Consider the following 23,384-nt stretch of genomic DNA (forward strand, 5'->3'; position numbering starts at 1 on the left):
AGCACTTACTGGGTGCTGGGCACCCCCTAAGCCATTTACTTGTATTAACTTACTTAATCTTCACAATAATACTATGAGTCAGGACCTATTACCTCCATGTGACAGACTAAACTGAGAGAGAGAGGATTTTATCAATGATGAACCAGTGTTCATCAGCCGGGAAGGGGCAGCACTGAGTTAACCAGGTGGTCTGTTTCCCGAGCTTGCAGTCCCCACCTCTGCATTACTGTGCCTGTTATCATTTTGATTTTATCTGTGCAATAATTCAGGTACATTAGCACCTTAAGAACTTCTGTGCAATGTCCTGAAAACCCAACTCCCCAATTATAATTTTGATACTATGAAGAAATGAATTTCAAGTTCAAGTGACATTTTTGCTAATTAACTTAGAGCCTTTTATAAATCATTTATCTTAAATATACCACGATCTATATTCTTATAAAATTTAAAATGGGAGAAGTAATTCTCAGTGGTGGAAAAAAGTGAAGAATGGGGATGATGACGTCTTAGGCTTCATTCACATTTTTGATTTGCCATTGTATGACACTGGAAAAAACTGAGCTCCTGAGGTCTTGATTCTCTTTTTCATAAAATGAAAAAGATCATATTAAATAAAAAATAAGAAACGTATGGCCCTTGTGCTTCTATTTCCTGCATGTTTTTCTGCTGGGCTCATGCTTAATCTCAGAACACTTATTTTTTCACAAAGCACTCTAGGCAGCCACTAGCCCTTGTTCAGAGATGGAAAGTGTGATGAAACCTATTTGCCATCTTAGACCATATGATCTTAAATCCCTTCTCAGTTTTACAAAATCGATCCCTAAAATATAACAAAAATATTAACATGCACAATATGTTGTACAAAACCATTCAGAGCCTGATTTTGTCTATATTGTTACACATCTGCAACAAGTAGATGGGGAAAGAAAAAATATCTGAGTGTGTATAATTCTATAATTGGTTTCAGAGAATGTTAGCCCAACAGGAAGTCGATTATATGGGTGGGATATTACACATTTACATCTGTACACACACACATATTACTGTTCAGCATTTTATTAGCATAGCAATTATACATTTTTAAGTCAGGAATGAAAATACTGGTTTGGTTTGATGCCCCAAGAATGTTCCATAGAACTGTCTGCAACTTATGGGATGGCTTTTAAAATAACTCTTTCTTTTGGCATCTTTCAGCTCTTTAAGATTAACCTGTTTCTATATTAGCTAATCAGGAGTATTCGGGACCAAGCCCAATAATCAGGGCATGAATGCTTTTGCACATACTCACGTGCCCTGCAGAGCTGCTCTCGGATGTGGTAGTAAGGGCTGCCGCACCAGGACCTAGGGCATAACTAGCTGCTCTAAGAAGTAGTTTGGATTTAAAACATAACTCACATTATGAGAGGCTTAAAACAGAACATGCCAAAATTAGGATTCAAACTGGGGCTTCAGTTAGATCTACCCAACGAGAACAGAAAGATTTCCTTGAAAACAAGGGTAGGAGGGACTGGTGCAGACAGTAGCTGGCTTGACACTAAAAGAATGGATAGACAAAAGATACCTTAAGGAAATTTTGCAAAGCTTCTTCTACAGTTGAGGATGGTATTTTTCCAAACAGAGTAGCAGCCATTTTTTTCTCAATCCAGCTCAGTTTCGAGACCTGAAAATATAGAGCAACATCACTCTTAGAAAACTGTTCACCTTTTGAGTGAATAATCTCTCCCCAGTTAGATGTGTGTGTGTATATGTACATATATGCATATAAGTATAAATACTTATCCATAAATAATACATATGAGAGATGTCACCTTTATGGTATTAATATTTTGCCTTCCTTTTTCATAATTCTAACAAACTATGAGCTCTAAAAGCACTGGTTAAAACATCAATTTGAAATACTCAGGATAAGATTTGTGTTCAACCAGAAAAAGGGGTGGAGGTGGGGAACTCTGATCTTGTTTGTTCATCTGATTCATGATTCTGAGATGACCACAGAGCAGTATTTCTTGGCACCGAGTGCAGCAGCCAGAAGACCCTGCCTTTGCTCTCTTCCTGCCTACTCCATGCTGCCAACCTGACCCAGAGGGCAGCATCTCAGAAACATAACTAGAATGAGGATCCGCAACCCAGAGGGAGTGTAAAGTGAGGGTCCCGTATACATATTTACAATCCAGGAGAAATTTTTTTAACCAATAACCACCAAAATTAAATTTCATATTACTATTTATTTTTTGCTTTCTTTTTAACATTTTCCCAAAGATGAGTGTTAGACGTTTATCATGAAAGACTAAACAAATTCAGAAACGAATACTTAAAAGGGCATTGATGCAGTGGATGCTCTCCCCAACCCCATCAAGTGTCTTCCTTCCCAATCCCTTCGTCAAGGTTTCTAGGTAGCCATTAACCTCCATTTAAAAAAAATTATGCCCTTGCTTTTCTACATAATGTTACTTACTGCTATGCTTATTTTTGTTTTTGAACTTTAAAAAATAATATCATGTTGTTTATTTCTTTCTATGACATTTTTTCACTTAACAGTATAGTTTTACGATTTCATCCTGGTTGACGAGTGTAACTGAAATCCAGCCTTTTAAATATCTGTGAAATATTCCATCACTTAAACATACATCAATGATTTTTCATCCACTCTTGTCAATGGACATTTGAGTCATTTCCATTTTTTTTTCTCTTAAGAACAAGGCTGCTACAGGCATTCTTGAACAAGCCTTTAGAGCACATTTGCAAGAGTTTGCTAGGGTAGGCACCAGTGTGGGTCAAATGGTAGCCATCATTAAATTTAAAAGATAATACCCTATTGTTCCCAAGGTGGTTGCATCAGTTTATGCTCCCACAACAATGTAAGAACTTTTGTTGCTTCAAATTCTTGCAATATATCATACTGATATCTTTAAATTTTATCAAATGAGTAGGAATAAAATGGTATCTCCTTGTGGTTTTAATTATCATTTCCTATTATTCCTAGTTTCAAGATTTATTTTTTGTTTTGTTTTTGAATTTCTAATTTAATTGCATGATGATCAGAAATTCTGTATGATGTCAATTTTTTGAAATTTATTAAGATTTGCTTTATGACTTCATATATGGCAAATTTTGTAACATTCTACGTAGGCTTGAAAAATGTGTATCCTCCAATGTTTTGGTACATATTTTCATATATGTTTATTAGATCAAGTTTATTAAATGTGAGGCTCCAATGTTTTATATACTTACTAATCCTTCTTTTGTTTTTTGTCTTCTTGTTCTATTAATTACCAACGGAGGTGGGTAAAAATTTACCACTCTGTGGTGTCCTTACTTACCTTCCTTGTCTTTTTACCTCTCCTTCATATTTTCTATTTCTTTGTTCCTCTGTGCTGCACTCCAGGTAACTTTTCCAGATTTATCTTAAAGTTCGCGAATTCTGTCTTTAGTGGTACCTATCTAGTGCTAAGTCTTTCCATTGATTTTTCTTTTAATGTCAAATAATATACTTTCTATTTCAAAAGTTGTTTCATTTTTTTCAAATCTACCTGGTCATTTTTGTAGTCTCATGCTCCTCATCCATTTTTTTCCCCAATTCCTCTTACTTTTAAAAAAACATTATATAGATAGCTGTTTAATATTCTGTGTTCCATGTTTACAAAATCTTAAGTCCTTTCAATCTATTTCTGGGTTTTCTTTTTTGTTTCTTTCTGTTGACTATCATTCCTGATGGCTTATTTCTTTGTATATTCCATTATTTTTTACTGTGAGCCCCCAGCGTTGGGCCACTCTGTTAGAGTTTATGAGGCCTGTGTGAATGTACCTTCCTCCAGGGAGGATGAACAGTAGCTTCTGCCATTTGTCTACAGCATGAAAATCAGGTTCTATTTTGAATTAAAATTTCCCTCTTGGGTTTTTTAATCATAAACAAACAAAGCACATTCAAGCCCCAGACTCACGTGTGGTTGGGTCAAAGGTTTTCAGACCATAGAGGAGTTTCCTACCTTCATGAAAACTCAGATTCCTAACATTTAAAACTGGTATAGTAAAACTGCTTACAAGGCTGTTAGAGTATTAAACGAGATTAGAAATATAAAGTATAAAATGTACATCTGACATATAACAGATGTTCAATAAAAGTAGGCATCCTTCTTCATCCCTAAACCTCTTCAAGCCTCAATTAAAAAGCTTCCTCTTTTGCCTACGCTAATTTTCTCATCCAGAAATAGCATCTCTCTTCATGGTAATTTTGTCATGTGTCTCTTAAGATACGTTTTCACATTCTGTTAATTTCCCATAAACGAATGTCATTTAAGACACTGGGTCTTAGACTTACCAGCTGGCTTTATTTATTTCTATACATCTCACGTCCCCTTCTAAATTAAGTTCCTTAAAGACAAGGACAGGGTTTTATCTATCTTCTGGCCAGTGAGCACATAATTTATGCTCATTAAACTCTCATAAATGACAAAAGTCCTCCTACAAAACAGAGAGTAGTGCACTGATACAGGGTGCGCATGTGTGTAGGTGGCTTGATCACTACCCGAGAGAGCATGAAGGGAGACAATGTGACTGTTTCAAGGGGAAATGGAAAGGCAGGAAAGGAAAAAAAATATACATACATATGTAAAACCATATGTTGTATATAACACAGTATATAAATATATAAATTATAAACTCATAAAATGTGTTGACTTTATCATTTTCCCCACAGTAGGCACTAGATAAAACAGTAAAAGAATGAATGTCACTGAAAATACAGCATATAATCATAGTATATTCAAATAAGATTTATAGATAAAAGCAATCAACTTACAGTATAACAGTATCTTCCCTTTAGGTAATACAAAAAGGGTTCTTCAGGTAAAAATTGGATTGCTTTATCCAGATGTTCCTGAAAGAAAATGCAAAAGAAATATCATCTCCCCAGTTTCAGGAGGTGCTGAATGGAACTGTGCCCAGTAAATTCAAAGGAGCTTTACAATGTTGTTTCTTTCCCTCCCCAATCCCTATCATTAATACAATTAAGTCTTATCGATAATTCAATTATTAAAAATGATTGCTACAACTAAAACCAAAACTGTGACTATGATTTAATAAGACTACAGATAATTTAAAGCCAAAATGTAACTATAAAAATAGAAAACATCCAAGTCACATTTTTGTCTGCCCATGACTTGCCCATGACTTACTGAGTCAGAGGCAAGTATCAAATGATTAGGGTATAATGGGGGAAAAAACAGTAGAACTGGGCAGTAGAGGAATTTACTCCTTTGACCTTGTCAAAATGGTTACAGGGAGCTGGAAAACAAAGAATTCTTTGCCCGTCCCAATAATTATTGGCCCCAAGGGGTTATTTATTGAGCTATTATAATGAGAGGCCTATTATAAATGATGTATATGTGCATTACTAGAGTAATAATATCTTCAATCACCCAAATAGTTTGATTTTCTTTTTGGCACAGTACTATTTAAAGACTATCATTTCACTTAAATGAAAAAAGATAAATTCCTAGAGATTAATTTGTTGAATAATTTGGTTTGTAACTGTTAATGGAACATATAGCTACATTAAAACATTTTTGATACCAAGAAATACCTTGAAGCGATGTCCATAGTTGATTTTGTTTTGTAAGCCTTCAAACTCTGATACGTAGCCACACAAAATCGCATACCTGAAAAGGATAAAAACAGTGGATATCATGTGAACTTTTAATCAAATACAACCAAATGTAACATTTAAAAAAAAAATCTCTGAATCACTCACTAATATTTAACAGAAGTATTCATATAGATACAGGGGCCCTAAAGATAATAAATACTTGACATCAACATGAGGCCAGTTTCCTCATCTATAACTGGGGATTCTGACACCATCTGTCTCATATGCACATTGTGAGGGTAAAATATCTACAACATGCAATCGCTTAGAACAGTGCTTGGCGCAGAGTGAGTTTCTAGAAATGTTGGCTGCTGCCACCACTATCAGCAACATCAAAGTCACCAAGAGGCTCGCAGAAAAAGTCTAATCACATAAACATTAAATTGAAAAATACATTGTGTCATCAGATCCTTGTTCCTTGTTACTAAAAATAAAAATAAAAATTTCTTAGCCTCTTTCAATGTCATTTGAAAATAAAAATAAATATCATGACTATAGACAAAGTTAAAGGTAATTTTAGAATATGTTTTTTCAAAAAATTTCCCATGTCCTTCAATCCTTCCTTGGAAACACTGCATTACTCTAGAATAGTGCATCCCATGGATTATTTACCTTTTTTCCATGGGGAATATAAAATTTATATAAATAGTTATTTGACTATAAATTGGGTACAATATTTGATCAGCAATTCGCTTACTCTAAAAATTGGGGGATACATGACTTTTCACAGAGTGTTTCTCTCTATGCAAAAGTCTTTGGGGTATTTCAGACTGTTTCTGCCTGAGGCAAAATATTCATTTACTTAAATATTTCAAGACTAGGTGTTAATTTTTACTTGCATTGTCATAACTGAAATGAAAAATGTACTTTCAGGTGTTATCTCAATCGTTTCTGTGGATAATCATAATTTTCAAGAACAAAAATGAAGTGAAGAATTTTCTTAATTTGGAACCGTAAGATCATTCCTGGACACAAAAGATCACATAATTCACATACTTTATGCCCAACCAATAAAATGGCCACTTTTCAGTTATGACTTCTTTGACCTTTTAATTTTCAGTTTTTATATAATCAAGGGAACCCACTACTGTAGAAGCCAGAGTGATAACTAAATCAACCTACTAAAAGTCATTTGAGAATTTAACTAGATTAGGAGATACTACTACTCACAAATTCTAAAATCAGACTGTATTTCACATACATCTCTGCACCACCAGAGATAGAGTATTTAGAAAACATTACTGCAAAAAGACTCTCAGCTTCCTGGTGAAAACTGTTATTGTTGACTCTTGGCCTCACCGTGTTCTTTCGAAATGGGGTCTGCTGTTCTGTTCTATCACTCCTCCCGCAGAGTTGAAGACCATGGAGCACAATTCCACAACTACATCCCCAAACTCCCCATTTTAGTTATCACATTATCATTTTCCAACTTATTCAGACTTAAAAAAAACCTTAGGCCACTTTTTAAAAACATAAACTTTTATTATTTTAAAATACCTTGAGATTTACCGGAAAGTTGCAAAGATAGTACAGAGAGTTCCTGTATACCCATATCCGGTTTTCTCTATTGTTTACATCTTACATTATTATAGTACATTTATCACAACTGTACCAATATTGACACACAATATTGATACATAATTTTCACAATGAACCAATATCAATACATTATTATTAAGTAAACTCCATACTTTCTTCAAATTTCCATCTGCTCTTCCTAATATCCTTAAATTTTGACACTTCTTTCTATCCCTCCTTCCATATTTATCCCTAGTAACTAACACCTTGTTCAGTATCTCTTTCAACAAATGAAAATCTTTTGATGTACTATTGTCATCCATCATACACCCTGTTCCTCCTAATTTTGTGTTATTTGCAACTTTTATAAGCATACCTTCTATATCTTCACCCTCTGACAAAATTACTGAACACACTAGTGTCTAAGATCTAGACTTGGAATCTAAGAATCGTCTCTAGGCTGACAATGATATTGTCAACAGATAGGCTGTTGAACAAGTGAGGCTCAAACCCTTCTGTCAGCATGGTTAACCCAGAAGCTTGCCCACATTTCTGCATCTTGTCCACAACAATGTAATGAGTGAACTTGCCTTAATGTCTTGCTTAAATCCAGATATATGAGCTCAATTTCCCTACTCTATCAATAGCAAAGGAACAAAAAACAGATCACGTCACATTTTTAGAAAAATCTATATTGGGCCTATTTGAACTTCCTCATCCAGAGATTCCTAGAACAACCCAACTAACTATTTGTACCACAATCAAAGGAAAAGATTCTATGTTCTCGGATCCAGAGTGGTGGAATCAATCTTCTATTTTCTGAAAATCAGAACTACTTATGCACTTCTCTAGGCCTTTATAGCGCTCTCTCAGCACATTCTCTCCAAGTTACTCTGACTGAAGACAAAAAGGAAAAAAATGATTTATGAATACTATTATATGAAATATGTACTTTTTCCTTATAATCTGTCACTAGAGTTATGTTTTTCACAAAATCACTTTTTCCCAAAGGATCATCACTTTTTTTCCGGCAATTGATTCCACCTATGTTTGTATGTGTGTTGGGTTTTTTTTTGTATTGTTCATCTTTAAAATGTAATTTAAAATTTTATTTCGTAAACTCTCAGGTTGATGGGAACTCTAAAGAAAGTTAATTCATAATATGGTCTATTACCTCCATCTAGAGGTTGTTCTAACTACATGCCTTGACGAAAATGCTGTATTTTTTTTTGCATTGATATTGAATATATCTTCAATAATTGGCAAACATTCTTGTTTCAACATTACTACAACAACTCCATTAGTTTCCCTGAGGGACTTTTGAGTCAGCATCAATGCTCTTTATACTGTGAGAAAGCAGAGGAAGAATAACGTAATAGAAGAAATATCAAGTACATAAGAATATAAGATATGGCTTTTGTTTTTCCACTTATTGTGTGGCCCTTGGTTACTAATCAACACACCACACACACACACACACACACACACACACACACAGAGCTTTGCTTACCTTCTCTATAAAATGGAAACAGGTTGTTCTGTAAATGCCTATAAGGCATGTGGATATAATTTGTGACTGGTAGAGTGCAACAAATACCTAAGACATTATTTATAATTAAGGTCAGGCCTATTTGGCTAACAAACTCCAAATCCATCAGTGATTTTACTCTCTTGATTCTACAAGTATCTTAGGCTGGTACAATAAAAACAACAGAATTTTATAGAATGCTTATGTCGCCTTAAAGTTAAAAGGTAATTTCGTTTTGGAAAAGACAAAGATGAAAAACATGTCTTTTGTTTTTCAACTGTTCCCTCAATGTTAATCCTTTATGATCGTTATTCCTAAAGATTGCATCTTTTATTTCAAACTGAAGGCTTATAAACCATCAAGTAACCCTGTAAACCATGGGTCTGCAAACTTTTGCTGTAGGCCCAGGCAGCAAACATTTTAGGCTTTGGGGTTGACAGTCTCTGGTGCAACTACCCAGCTTCACCGCTGTGTACAAATGCATGGGTGTGACTGTACTCCAATAAAAATTTATTTAAAAGCAGGCAGTTGGATTTGGCCTGTAGGCTACAGGCTGTCATTTATGCTGAATGAATGAGAAAATGTCTTAACATATTGAAAAGATTCCAGCAGAATAAGACCTTTTTGTGCCATTTTATTACAATTGATGGAATCAATTAATCTAAATTTCACCCATTGATTCTCAAGACCAAGTTTTAATTTCTCTGTTTTCATCACCCTAAACTTCTACTATTTAATTGAATGAGAACTCTTGTATTCAGTAGATATATGATAATACATTCTAGGAATTGAGATAAGATTGACATTCATATTTAACACATTTTATCAGCTGATTAAATTTTAATATATATATTTTTGGTGAGCAAGATTGGCCCCGAGCTGACATCTGTGCCAGTATTCTTCTATTTTGTATGTGAGATGCTGCCACAGCATGGCTTGATGAGTGGTGTGTAGGTCTGCACCCAGGATCCAAAACTGCGAATGCCAGGCCACCGAAGCAGAGTGCACAAATTTAACCACTCCGCCACAGGCCTGGCCCCCTAGATTTTAATATTTTTTTAAATTAAAAACCGATACTGAATAAGAAATCATGTGAAATATAATTGCATAATTTCTCTGTGTGTGTGTGTTTGTGTTGATAAGATTTAACCTTGGGGTTAAATCCTCTGGTTATAAACAGGGCAACTAGTTCACAACAAAATGTGAAAGAAGATGAACAAAGGAGCAGTAACCAGATGAGTGGAAGATCCACAGGAAACCCACTGAGGAAGAGTTAAGCATAATCTGTCCTCACACGATGGATTTCAAGGTACTTATGAAGCCCTCAGAGAAGATTCAACACTGTTCCTCTGTGAAAATTTGGAAGCTCAAACTGGTAAGTGTCCTCAGATTGAGGATTAACATTACATGGACATTTTTAATGCGATTCTTCACGGACGCAGATGCAGTTCGAGCGAAGGAAGAGCACAGCAGAGGAAGAGCAGCCCAGCAGCAGCAGGAGGAAGAGGAACAAGTGGGGAAGAAGGAGGAGCGGCAGCAGCGGCTCAACGTGAACAGCAGGACCTGGGTGCTCCTTCTGCATCCAAATCTGGCTAACCAGCTCCCAAACACTTCCAACATCAAAGGAGATGAAGAGATTGTGGCTTGATCAGGGTAAGTTTAATACAGTTACGACTAAGAGTGGAAGAACAGAAGTGCCTTAATGCATACAGATGTTAACTTCTTAATATTAGTATTATGCAAATTAGAAGAAGGCAAAGTTGGCTATAGAAATAATAGCCAAAATCATTATATACTGAGGAAATAGTCTTAAAGATATGTATCAGAATGTTAACCGCAAAATTACCTTTCTCCTAGAGTTTTGGCAAAGGCACCAAGGGCACAAAATAATACTTTATCTGTAGGTACTCCAATCCCTAAAGCAAGACTCTCTACTACCCATGCATGACACGCTAAGGAAACGATTCACAGGTTCCGCCAGGCTTAGCCCTTCGCCCATCTCCAGGCGATACAAGAGAAGGCAAAGAATTCACTGGTGGAGGCAGGGACCTGGAGTGGGGATTTCTGCGGATAGAACCGTTAGGGTACTTGGGTTCCACCTCCCACTTTCTCATGAGAGAGTGCAGAAGGTAGGCTCACATCTTATCTTAAGCCAAGACAGGGGAGCTTCAAAAGACCTATTCTTATTTTGGTACGTGTCCCTTGGAGTCTAGGGGACAGGAAGTTTCAAGATGCTTATGTGAGTAGAGCTCCCCCTGCTGGTGACAGTAGAGAAACAAGTCTGCTTTGGGAAAATGGTTTGTACTTCAGAGCTGGTGAAGCAAAAACAAATTTCCTGTGGGACAGATGTGGACCTGCCGAAAGGGAGCCACTTTGAGAGAGATTTTTGCCTAAGAGTGCCTCAAATAATAAAATAATCCCGAAGAGGGGTGGATTTTTAGAAACCTAGGTCTGAGAGAAGGGTTATAAATTATTACTGTATCTTCCTAGCATCTAAAGTATCTGTACTGCTGAGGAGAAAAAAACTAAGGAACTAAAAAATGTAGAAATGCAAATGCGGGAAAAAGGAAGCGTTAATTAACAACAATATATGTCTTATTTGTGATTTATAATTCTAAACATACAAAGGATCCAAAACAAAATGTACTCAAGAATAAAATTTTTTGCCCCAAGGATATTCACCTATGTCCATCCAACTAATTACATTCCCTTTGTTTGAGCTTTCTTATAAGTGGTTTTTCTTTGACCTGTGGAATTTGTATCCCTTGACACATCAAGGTTTAAGAAATGGCTGATGTGCTTTTATTCTTTGAACCACTCTTTCTACTTCTTATTTAGAAACATGGCATCATTTTAGTATTTGTTTTCAAATGAAATGTTATATTAAATTAGATTTAATTAGAATTTATCATGTTCAAAGCCATTGGACTTGGTAGAATCACTTATGAAATCTTCAATGAAAGTTTACCTTAAATAAATATATACTGAAAAATACATGAAGATAAACAGAACAAGAACAATTACTGTGCTATCTACTAACTATTTTTCAGTGAATGTGACAAGTTAAATGGGTCAAAAATATTTTTAAAATCCATTATAATTTACAAAGATGCATATTAGCATTTAAAAAGGCTGCATAAATTCTACATACTTACCACAGATGGCAATGTCCATTCATGGGTGCTCTAGTAATAGCTTTTTCACCTAATGTCTTTCCTGAAAGATAAATGGACTTACACTTAGTACCTTCATGTGAGTTGGTGCGAGGTAGATTATTGAATTAAGTCAGTGATTCCTAAAGTAGGCTCCCAAGACCAGAAGCATCACCTGGAAATTTGTTAGAAAAGCACATTTTTGGCCACACAGGAGACTTCCTCGATCACAAACTCTAGACTCAGCAATCTGTTTAAAGCAGCCTCTAGTGATTCTGATGGTGCTCAAGTCTGAAACTCACTGGACTAAGTGATTTAACCAAGTATAAGAAAAGTCATTCAATCATTATTTAAAAGTGTTAATAAAAATTGTTTTGTAATTAAGTCAACCAACATTTACTGAGTGCCTTCTAAGCGCCACAGGATGTGAGCCTCTGAGAACAGAAAGTCAAGTAAGACACAGTTCTTGCCCTCCAAGGGTTTACAGTTCAGTAGACAGCAGGTATAGAAAAAAACAAATTACATGCAAAAAGGTAAAAGTAAGATAAAAAAAAGAGAGCATGGCAGAGAAGAGGGTGAGTAACTCTATCTAAGGAGGAAGGGAAGGCTTCCCAGAGAAGTTCTTGCCTCATCACTCACAATAATGAAGAGGCTCAGTACAGAAATAATTCTCCCAAATCATTTCTCTGAGTTTTAGAATAACTTTTTCTTTCTTTTTTTTTGAGGAAGATTAACCCTGAGCTAACATCTGCTACTAATCCTCCCCTTTTTGCTGAGGAAGACTGGCCCTGAGCTAACATCCGGGGCCATCTTCCTCTACTTTATATGTGGGATGCCTACCACAGCATGGCTTCACAAGTGGTGCCATGTCTGCACCTGGGATCCAAACTGGCGAACCCCGGACTGCTGAAGCAGAAGTTGAGAATTTAATCACTGCATCACTGGGCCGGCCCCTAGAATAACTTTTAAAAGTGCAATAATTACTTTTTTTTTCTTTTTTGGTGAGGAAGATTTGCCCTGAGCTAACATCCATCACCAATCTTCTTCGTTTTTAGCCTGAGGAAGATTAGCCCTGAGCTGACAATCTTCCTCTACTTTGTATGTTGGTTGCCACCTCAGCATGGCTGATGAATGGTGTAGGTCTGTGCCCAGGATCCAAACCTGTGAACCCTGGCTGCCAAAGTGGGGAGCACCAAACTCAACCACTACACTATGGGGCCAGCCCTCCGTAATAATTACTCTGGATGGAAGTTTGTCTATTGGTTTAAACAATCAAAATGCTTGCAACAAAACTGAACCACATTCTGAAAATCTTTCTCAAAAAGAGGCTTTGCTTCTTACCCTCTCCTTTTCACCCTGCTCTATTTTTTTCTTTGGAGAGAATATCCAATGATCTGCAAAATGCCCTTCTAAATAGGTAGTTGAGATAATCTTTATAAACAAGAATCTTTTATTCTAAAACCATTCTCTATTTGGTAATTTATTAAGGTGGTACTTTATAGCTTTATCCATTAACAGAAGTACTCTGTGTAGAAATTTACATAAAGTGGAAAAAATCAAAGTGAAATATTTTAATAATAACTAATGTTACATTGTGGACACCTACTAAAAGTTAGCCATTTGTAAACGAATGATTGAAAAACGTAAATACTTTCTAATGTACAAACATTAAACACTAAATCAACATTTTAGCACACTACTGCAAGCCTAAACGAGAGGAGCAGCCATCACTCCGAGACTACAAAAGGACGCTGAGCAGTACACAGTCTGGTTTCGCAGCCTCATTTATGCAGCTGAAGCCCGAAAGGAAAGCTATTCGCCTGACAAAATTATATTTTGAGATGCATTTGAGGCATTTGTACCGATCATTTAATTCTGGATATTATAATAATGTTTCTTTAGATATAAGATTCATATTTTATTTGGAATACAAGTTATGGTCAGTTGCAGTATTCAAAAGTTGTACCGCATAATGATACATCCCGTTTTGAGTTTTATGAAAGAATTTTGCACTTTCCAGTGATCAAACCATCCCTCGGCATAACAATTTCAAATGTACTATTATGAACAATAACATCCAGCACTCTTCTTCCCTCATACTGAGTTCCCTCCACAGCCGGTCTCAGCTCCACTGTACTTTGTCATCACCTTTCGCCAGCCCTTACCAACTGCACACCTGTACGATCTGTCCCCATACTCATCTACACAGTAAGTCCCCTAGTGCAGCCCTGTCTCAGTCACAGTTACGTCCCTCCTCCTCTCGCTCTGCTCCTTCCGTCCACCCCTCATTTTAACATTGTTCCTGAACACAGTAATCTTGAGTAAATGTTTCTTAAACAGATGAAGAAACAGAATTCTTTTAAATTTATTTCAATATTGGAATGAACATATCTGAGGCTTCACTCCTTTTTCTTTGATACTATAAACTTGTCTCTTTTTTTGGATATATCCTATTCAAATTTATGCTCCATTCTTGTCCCCAAATTTCCTCCAGCCTATTTCTTTTTCCATTTTCACCATCTCACACATTTACTCAATTAAACTCCCACTCCATTTTAAAACAGAGATCCCAGGATGTGAGACTGTTACTTCCCGAGGAAAGATTTCCCCACATCGCCCCCGACCCCTGCCCTCGCACCCTCCTTTCTGTTACACTCGCAACACTCTGCAGCCTCCTTACTCACAACTTATTTCCGTTTGTTTCTTTATGTGTATGATTATCCGAATAATACTCCCTCCTCCACAAAGCCATAAGCTCCCCTGCATTCTGAGAACATGTCTATTTTGCTTTCATATTTCTGCCCCCTAACACAGGAGGAGCCCTAATGCCCAGGGTACAGTAGGTACTTAAGAAAAAAAAAGTGTTTCATATCGATGAATGTTGGAACAGTTTACAGATATACTTTGATTTTTCTCAGTAGATATGAAAATAAGTCAGTTTGTTCTCTTTGGTTAAATTTTTATTTACCTTCAAGTTAATACATCTCTTCTCTAGAAATCCGTTTTGCTTATGGCCTGCAAGACAGATTGCTAGAGAAAAACTGCCCCACAAAGGTGATGAAGAATATATAAAGAACAAAGAAGGAAAATTTCTCCCATCCTCCTCCCACTTAGAGAGAATTAAAGTGCAGAGGTCAATTGGCAAGGAAATCTACAAGTGGAAGAAATGTAATTACAAGGAGTTTGGAAATACTTCCTTCTTGGAAATAAAAATGACAGCAAACTAGACTGAAGGGAGATCTGCAGAATCATTATCTTCTTGCTGCTTCTCCCTTATGCCATCCAGAGAAGGAAAGCTTGGAAAAGAGAAGACTTCCAAATAAAAGAAGAGTTAAAGAAGTTTTGATGTCAAATTACTACCCTGAAACTCAGAGAGATGGAAGGTAAGGGGCTTTTTGCAAGAAAGAGTTTTGATACTCAGTGAGAGTCAAGGTGAGATATATACGTGTAGACGTTTTGACATTGTGGGTTTTCTTTTGTTGCTGTTATTATGGAAATTTTTTAAAATATGCAAAAAAGTATACAGGACAGTATAATGAACCACCTTGTACTCATCACTCAGCTTAAACAATTATCAACTCAAGGCCAATCTAGTTCTACCAAGACAAATTTTGAAAAAAAATTTGGAAGCCTGAATGGTTATTTCTTCATGGTACCTGGAGCTCTGCATTACAGGAAGTAAGGAGGGTTAGTTTAACTGTGGTGAAAGATGACCGCTGGAGACAAGTGTCTTCTGCCTATTATTGCTTCTCAAACATTACCACTTACTGTCTCATCTTTCTTTTAAAAGCTGAAATTTGAGATTTTCGGTTGCCTTTTCTACTATGCTCAAATATTTTTAAAGAACATATTCTTTAGTCCAAAAGAAGCTTTTTGTCCTTAGACTGTGTGTATTTTTCAGTACCATATATTGATATAGATTAAACATACTGGTTTTAGCTAAGATAATATAGCTTTAATTAAAATTCATTAGAGGTTTATTATAGATAATAACTGTCACTTGAGGATAATAAATCTTTACAAAATACTTACCAATATTAGCATAATGTTTCTTTTCTTGAGTATTTGTAGATAACTCATACATATCTCCATAAGCACGAGCAAACCGCCAAATAAACTCTATTTCATCTCTATACTGAAAAGGAAAGAGAGAACTGCACATTAGATTAACTCAGTAACTTTGACCAGACTATGTTTTTCACTGCAACTTCTACAAAATTAGGCAGCTAAACTAACACTTACAGATGACTGAATCTACTCATGTGCATATAACATTTTATTTTTATTTTTTATTGAAGTATAGTTGGCATACAATATTGTACTAGTTTCAAGTGTACAACATAGTGATTCGACATTTATATACGTTATGAAATGATCACTCTGATAACTAGTAACCATCTGTTGCACATAACATTTTAAATTCAAATATTCATGGCTACAAAATGTGATTTTATATAGTGTTACATTTGGATCTCAAAACCAATGAATATTATCCAGACAACAGCTCCACACCTCCAGAGAAGGGAGAAGTGACGGGTGCCAGAATCTATAAATTCTCTCTGGGTTGTGGTATCCTCTTCATATTTTCCCTTCTAAGTTATCTACTATCAGTATGCTGATACTGGTCACAAAGTAGTTCAAAGTATCAGTATGCTGTTTCAGTGAGCATTTCGGATAGTATCTGTAAGTTATTACAGATCATATATTCTCAAAAGAACAGAGTTAGAGTTGTTAAATCCTCAGACAAAGGTTAGACTTAAATTGCTCATGGGAAAGAAAGAGATTTATTGCTCCTTTGGATATTGCAAACCCTCTTTTGCTTTTTTGGTAGTGGTGGTGGGAGGGATGGGCTTTCCCAATTCTGCCTAACATGAAATACTGACAACTAACCATTGGTAGAAATAGACTGAAATACTGATGGTTGTTCTATTAATAAACATAAGATAGAAAACTTAAAATGTAGCTTTCCCTCCTCACCAGAGAAGCAGTATGTCTTGTTCTTTATCTGTTAGAAAATATTTATTAAATATATCAAGTTAATAAGAATCAAAGAAAAGTAAAAATGTATAATCATTTCTCTGGTTCTCATTTTTATGATCTTAGAGCTCAATAAACTCATATTTACTTTTATTATAGAAAAATTTTGCACCAATCATTTAGCTTGTGTAAACTGTGACACAATTGTCATGGTTATAACATAAATGGGACAGTAGGTTAAATCAAAAAGTAAACCTATACAAACATACTACCATCACATGTCTCTTACCTTGTCTTTGTGGTCACAAAGTAGTTCAAAGCTCTCCATCTTGCTAGACTCCTCCAAACGCAAACGGTCCGCCTTCTGAAGAAGGACATCTAAATTTAAGTCTTCCACGTGTGTGTTCAATGCCTTAGTGACAGGAAAACTCTGTTCTTCTGTGTCAGTATTAGCTGTAATATAACTAAAATGACAGAAATAATCATCAACTCCCTCAAAAGTTATACTATAATAGCCAGAGTGATCCTTTTAAAATGCAAGTCAAATCATTTCCACTCTTACGCTTGAAATCCTGCAGTGTGCCCCCTGTCACTCAGAGAAAAAAACTTAAGTCCTAACAACAGTCTACAAGGCCCTGTGAGATCTGTCTCCTACGCCCAATATCTCTCTGACCTTGTTTCCTACCACTCTTCCCACTCATTCAACTCCACACTGGCCACCTGGCTGGTCCTTAAATGTGCCAGGCACACTCCTATCTCAGGAACTTTGCTTTCTGTTCTCTCTGATGAAACGCTCTTCCCTTAGAAGGGCACATAACTCATGCCCTCACCACCTTCAAGTCTGTGCTCAGATGTCATCTTCTCAAGGTGGCCCCCCCAGATCACTCTATTTAATGCTGCAACCTCCACACTCCAACCCACCCACATTCCCTTCACCTCCAAGCTCCCTTACCATGCTTGACATCTTTTTCTGTAGTATGGACCACCTTCTAATATAGTATAAAACTGACTAATCCACTACATGTGCCATTTGTCAGTATCTCCCCCAGTAGGATGCATGCTCCCTGACCAAAGGATTCTTTGTTTTATTAACTGATGTATCAATGCCTAGAACAGCACCTGACACACAGTGGATACTCACTAAATATTATTGAATGGATGACACAGAGTTGTAGGAACTCAGTAGGCACTCGAATATATAATATATATATAATATACCTATGTAATATATACACACCCATATATATTTATAGCTCAAGATGATATTCTAACTCTTAGCTTAGTTTTTAAAAATTCATGCTACCTCCCACAATTCCTTTTTGGTGGCATATAATGCAAACAATTTGTCTCGATTTATTCAAACCCTGTTCTGAAAACATTTTAAGGAAGTATATAAGGATACATAATGTATAAAAAGACAAATTAGAACTAGTGAGAAAAGATAAAAACAAAGCCAAATGTGAGTAAGGGCAATAAAAAAAATACATACACGTTAGATATCTGTATCTTTGCTACAAGGGACACAACGTGGTTCTACACTTTCTAGCAGCCAATGTAGTCACAGTCCCCAACAGATACTAACAAAGATGAAAACAAAGCAAGTTCTTGAGAGAAATGTAACTATTTCCAATAGTAAGAATCAAAATAAATTTCTTTCAAAGTCCTTATAAAGATGACACTATATTCAAACTCTTCAACATTAATGGAAACACCTTCCAGTTGCTCGAACCGAAAAACTTAGAATCATCCTTAACTTCTTTTTCTCTACTAAACAATTTCCAGTCTGTTAGAAATTCCTCTTGGTTCTTTAAAATATATCCAGAATCTGGCCACTTCTCACCATCTCAACCCACTGCTACCCTGGTCTAAACCACCATCATCTCATCTGGATTTCTGCAATGCCTCTGTCACGTCTCCCTGCTTTAGGCCTTGACCCTTACAGTTTATTCTCAACACAGTAACCAGAATGGTCCTTTAAAAACATGAATCAAATTATGTCACCCCTTGCTCAAAACTCTCCAATGGACACCCGAGTCAGAGTGAAAATCTAAGTCCTTACAGGGGTCTACAAGGCCCTACGTAATCCAGTCCAGTACCTCTGACCTCATCTCCTACCACTCCCCTGCCCGCTCAGGGCACTCCAGCCACTCTGGCTTCCTTGATGTTCCTTGAACACATCAGTCATGTTCCTGCTTTACCATCTTTGTATTTGCTGCTCCTTCAGCCTGGTGTGCTCTTCCTGGACATCCACATAGTTTACTTGCTCACCTGTTTCAGAGACTATAGGAGAGTTTAGCAAGTTGGCTGCATATAAGATTCACATATGAAAGTCAAAAACTATATACCAGGAGCAAAAAACCTAAAGAGCATGATTAAATAAAATATTTCATTTATAATGACCTCAGAGAATATCAAACACATAAGAATAAATCTAATAAAAGATATGTGAAGATTCTATGGAGAATATTATAAAAGGTACATTAAAAGATGTTTACAAAATCTCCTAAATTCTTGGAAAAATACATCATGTTCATGGCTGGAGACACCCAATGTTACAAATATATAAATTCTCTCCAGATTAATCTATAGATTCTATATAATTGATTTCCGTGAAATTTAACAAGATCATTCGAAAAGTTACACAGAAAAGTAAAGAGCCTAGAGTAGCCAAAGCACTCCTGAAGACAGAGAGCAGGGAAAGCAGACTTCCTTCACCAGATAGTAGGACCCATTAAAGACAGTGTGCTATTGGTGTGAGGTAGATGCGTGACTGATGGAACAGAACAGAGCACAGAAACAGATCCATATATACGTGGAAGTGTAGCACACGACAGAGTTGGCATGTTAGATCAGTGGGAAATTAAGGGATTGAGGTGAAAAAAACGTGGTTATCTCTACAGAAAAGGATGAAATTAAATCTCTACCTTATAATATTAAAAAAATAACTCTAGATGGTATAAGCAATAAAGTATTAAAAATAGTTTTTTTAATTCTTAAGTAGAAAATATAGGTGAATATATTTTAGTCTTTGGGATAAGAAATTTTCTTAACCAAGATACAAAAGCATTAACTATAAATAATTATTAATTATAAATAAGTCAATATGACTATATTAAATGAAAAACTGCTGCTAATCAAAAGACACTTTCAAAAATGCAAAAACAGAAATTAAAAACCAGGAATAGATATTTTGCAACACATGCAACTGGAGAACATTAATAGCAAGAATAAATATTTTCTAAAGTTCACTAACAAAAACACAGTAAACTCAATAGAAATATACTCAAAAGATACAAGTAGGCCTCCTCAAATGAGAAACTACATATAACCAAAAAACACAAGAAAAGATGTTCAACTTTCACTAGTGATCAGAGAAATACAATAAAGACCACAAAGAGATACTGTTTTATACTTGTTTCATTTACAAAATTTGAAAAGTCTGATAATACCAAATATTGAAGAGGAAGTCAATCCATAGGATCTGATACAAATGCAAATTGGTGAAACCGGTTAGGAAAGCACTTTGGCATTATCTTTTAATATTGAACTTTCCATATCCCAGGACCCAATAATCCAAGACTCTTGCACATGTACAAAAGGAGATACGTGTAAGAACAGACAAAACAGTACTTTCACAATAGCAAGTACCAGGAAACAATCTAAAAGCTTATCAAGAGCTTACACAATCGTCAAAATGAAAGAAATACAGTGATATGCAAAATACGGAGGAATCTGAGCAAATTTAAAGTGGAAAAATAAGCTCCTAAAATTATATACAGTGATTCTCTTTCTATAAAAACAATGAAAATTAAGTGTTATTTTTAAGGAATACGCATGTAGTAAAATTATATAAAAAGGAAAGCAAAGGATGAACAATATAGATTATAGATTTAGCATGACAGTTACCTTCAGGTGAAGTGAGGCAGGGGAGCCAAATAGTTTGATGAGGATTATTGTCTAGGTCGTAGCTGTTGTTTTAGGAGGTGGTTTCATGGATGTTTATTATATTATTCATAATCAATAAATAAATGAGTAAGTGGCATATGTATGATGAAGCTAATCCCCAACTTCATCAATGCTAGAAGACCTTCTCCAAGGCATACAATAGTAAAAATGGCAAAAGTTTGTGATAAAGAAAAAATATGAGAAACAGCAAGGCAGAAGAAAATAACCTACAAAGAAAAACCCTATCAGGCTTTCAGCAGATTGCTCAGAAGAAACCCTACAGGCTAGGAGAGAATGGAATGATATATTCAAATTACTGAAAGACAAAAACTTTCAGCCAAGAATACTCTATCCAGCGAAACATTCCTTCAGGCACGATAGACAAATAAAAGCTTTCCCAGATAAACAAAAGTTGAGGGAGTTCATCGCCACTAGACCTCCGCTACAAGAAATAATTAAAGATGCCCTCAAACCAGCAAAAAAAGGCAAAGGTCTACAAAGCTCTGAGCAAGGAGATAAATAGACATGATCAGAAACCTGAAACTCTCTACCAGAACAGGGAGGCAAAGACTCAGTTACAACTTAAAAGAGAAAGGGAAATAAAGCATCAAAAGTAAGGATAAACACTTCAACTTAGCCACCAACTCACAAAATTAAAAACAGAACAATTTGTAACAGCAATTACTCAGAAGAGGAGAGGAAAGGGAAGTAACCTGCTTAGGTTAATGGAGATAAGAGGCTATAAGGAAATGGACTATCTCATCTCCAATATCTGTCATACAGCCCCACGGTGACCACCAAACAAAAAATCAGAGCAGAGCCACAAATCACAAAAAGAGAGAAAACTGAGAAATCTCCCTAAGAAAACCAACAAAATGAAATGGCAGTCAGAAATACAAAGGAAGAGAAACAGTGGAAACATAGAACAACCAGAAAACAAGAGATAAAGTGGCAGCATTAAGCCCTCATATAACAATAATCACTCTAAATGTAAATGGGTTGAATTCTCCAATCAAAAGACACAGACTAGCTGGATGGATTAAAAAACAAGACCCAAAAATATGCTGCCTCTAGAAAACGCACTCAGCTCCAAAGACAAACATAGCCTTAGAGTGAGGGGATGGAAGACAATACTCCAAGCTAATGGCCAACAAAAGAAAGCAGGTGTTCCCATAGGTTTAGCAGACAAAGCAGACTTCGATTTAAAAAAGACAATGAGAGACAAAGAGAGGCAATATATAATGATAAAAAGGATATTCTACCAAGAGGTCATAATGCTTCTTAATATATATGCACCTAACACAGGGGCACCAAAGTACATAAAGCAATTATTAATAGACCCAAAGGGAGAAATTAACAGCAACACAATAATAGTAGGGGACCTCAAAACCCACTTACTTCCATGGACAGATCCTCCTGAGAAAAAGTCAAGGAAATAGTAGATCAAATGAAACACTTGACCAGATGGACTTAATAGATACATAGAGAGCATTCTATCCAAAAACAAAAATATACTTTCTTCTCAAGTGCCCATGGAACATTCTCAAAAATAGACCATATGTTGGGTAACAAGGCAAGCCTCAACAAATTTAAGAAGATTGAAATCATCCCAACAATTTTTTCTGACCACAATGCTATGAAGCCAGAAATTGACCATAAGAACAAAACTGGGAAACAGAGAAATATGTGGAGACTAAACAACATGCTATTGAACAAACATTGGATCATTGAAGAAATCAAAAGGGAAATTAAAAAATACCTGGAGACAGATGAAAATGAAAATACAACATACCAACTCTTATGGAATGTAGCAAAAGTGGTCATATAACAATAGAGGCCCATCTCAACAAGCAAGAAAAATCTCAAATAAGTAATCTTGAGATGCACCTAACAGAGGTAGAAAAAGAAGAACGGACAAAGCCCAAAGTCAGCAGAAGGAGGGAAATAACAAAAATCAGAGCAAAATAAATGAAAGAGAGACTAAAAAAACAGTAGAAAGGAACAATGAAACTAAGAGCTGGTTCTTTGAGAAGATAAACAAAACTGACAAACCCTTAGTCGGCCTCACCAAGTAAAAAAGAGAGAAGGCTCAAATAAAATTACAAATCAAAGAGAAGAAATTACAACAGATACTGCAAAAATACAAAGGATTATAAGAGAATACTATGAAAAACTATATGCCCACAAACTCAATAACCTAGAAGAAATGGATGAATTCCTAGACTCATACAACCTCCCAAAACTGAATCAAGGAGAAATAGAGAATCTGAATAGACCTATCACAAATACAGAAATTGAAATAGTAATAAAAGACCCCCAAAAACGAAAGTCCAGGACCTGATGGCTTCTCTGGAGAATTCTACCAAACATTTAAAGAAGATTTAGTGCCTATCCTTCTCAAAGTATTCCGAAAAATTGAAGAAGATGGAACACTTCCTAACACATTCTATGAGGCCAACATTACCCTGATACCAAAACCAGACAAGGACAACATGAAGAAGGAAAACTACAGGCCAATATCACTTATGAACTTAGATGCAAAAATCCTCAATAAAATGTTAGCAAACTGAATACAGCAATACATTAAAAGAATCGTATGCCACAATCAAGTAGGATTAAT

The 23,384-nt window shown here is 35.8% G+C and overlaps 1 protein-coding gene across 3 annotated transcripts in view; it reads right to left on the reverse strand.

The window, feature by feature from the left end:
• Positions 1-23,384, reverse strand: part of RMDN2 (regulator of microtubule dynamics 2) — a 79,556-nt gene that overhangs the window by 15,693 nt on the left and 40,479 nt on the right. For all 3 annotated transcript variants that reach the window (XM_070512243.1, XM_014832940.3, XM_070512244.1), the window contains exons 3-8: positions 17,109-17,283; positions 15,875-15,977; positions 11,846-11,906; positions 5,582-5,657; positions 4,799-4,876; positions 1,562-1,660 (exon numbers count right to left, since the gene is read on the reverse strand). In XM_070512243.1, the coding sequence (XP_070368344.1) occupies positions 1,562-1,660; positions 4,799-4,876; positions 5,582-5,657; positions 11,846-11,906; positions 15,875-15,977; positions 17,109-17,283 (592 nt within the window). The remainder of the gene's footprint in view (positions 1-1,561; positions 1,661-4,798; positions 4,877-5,581; positions 5,658-11,845; positions 11,907-15,874; positions 15,978-17,108; positions 17,284-23,384) is intronic.

This window comes from Equus asinus, chromosome 6, assembly GCF_041296235.1.
Source record: "Equus asinus isolate D_3611 breed Donkey chromosome 6, EquAss-T2T_v2, whole genome shotgun sequence".
NCBI classification, from domain to species: domain Eukaryota; kingdom Metazoa; phylum Chordata; class Mammalia; order Perissodactyla; family Equidae; genus Equus; species Equus asinus.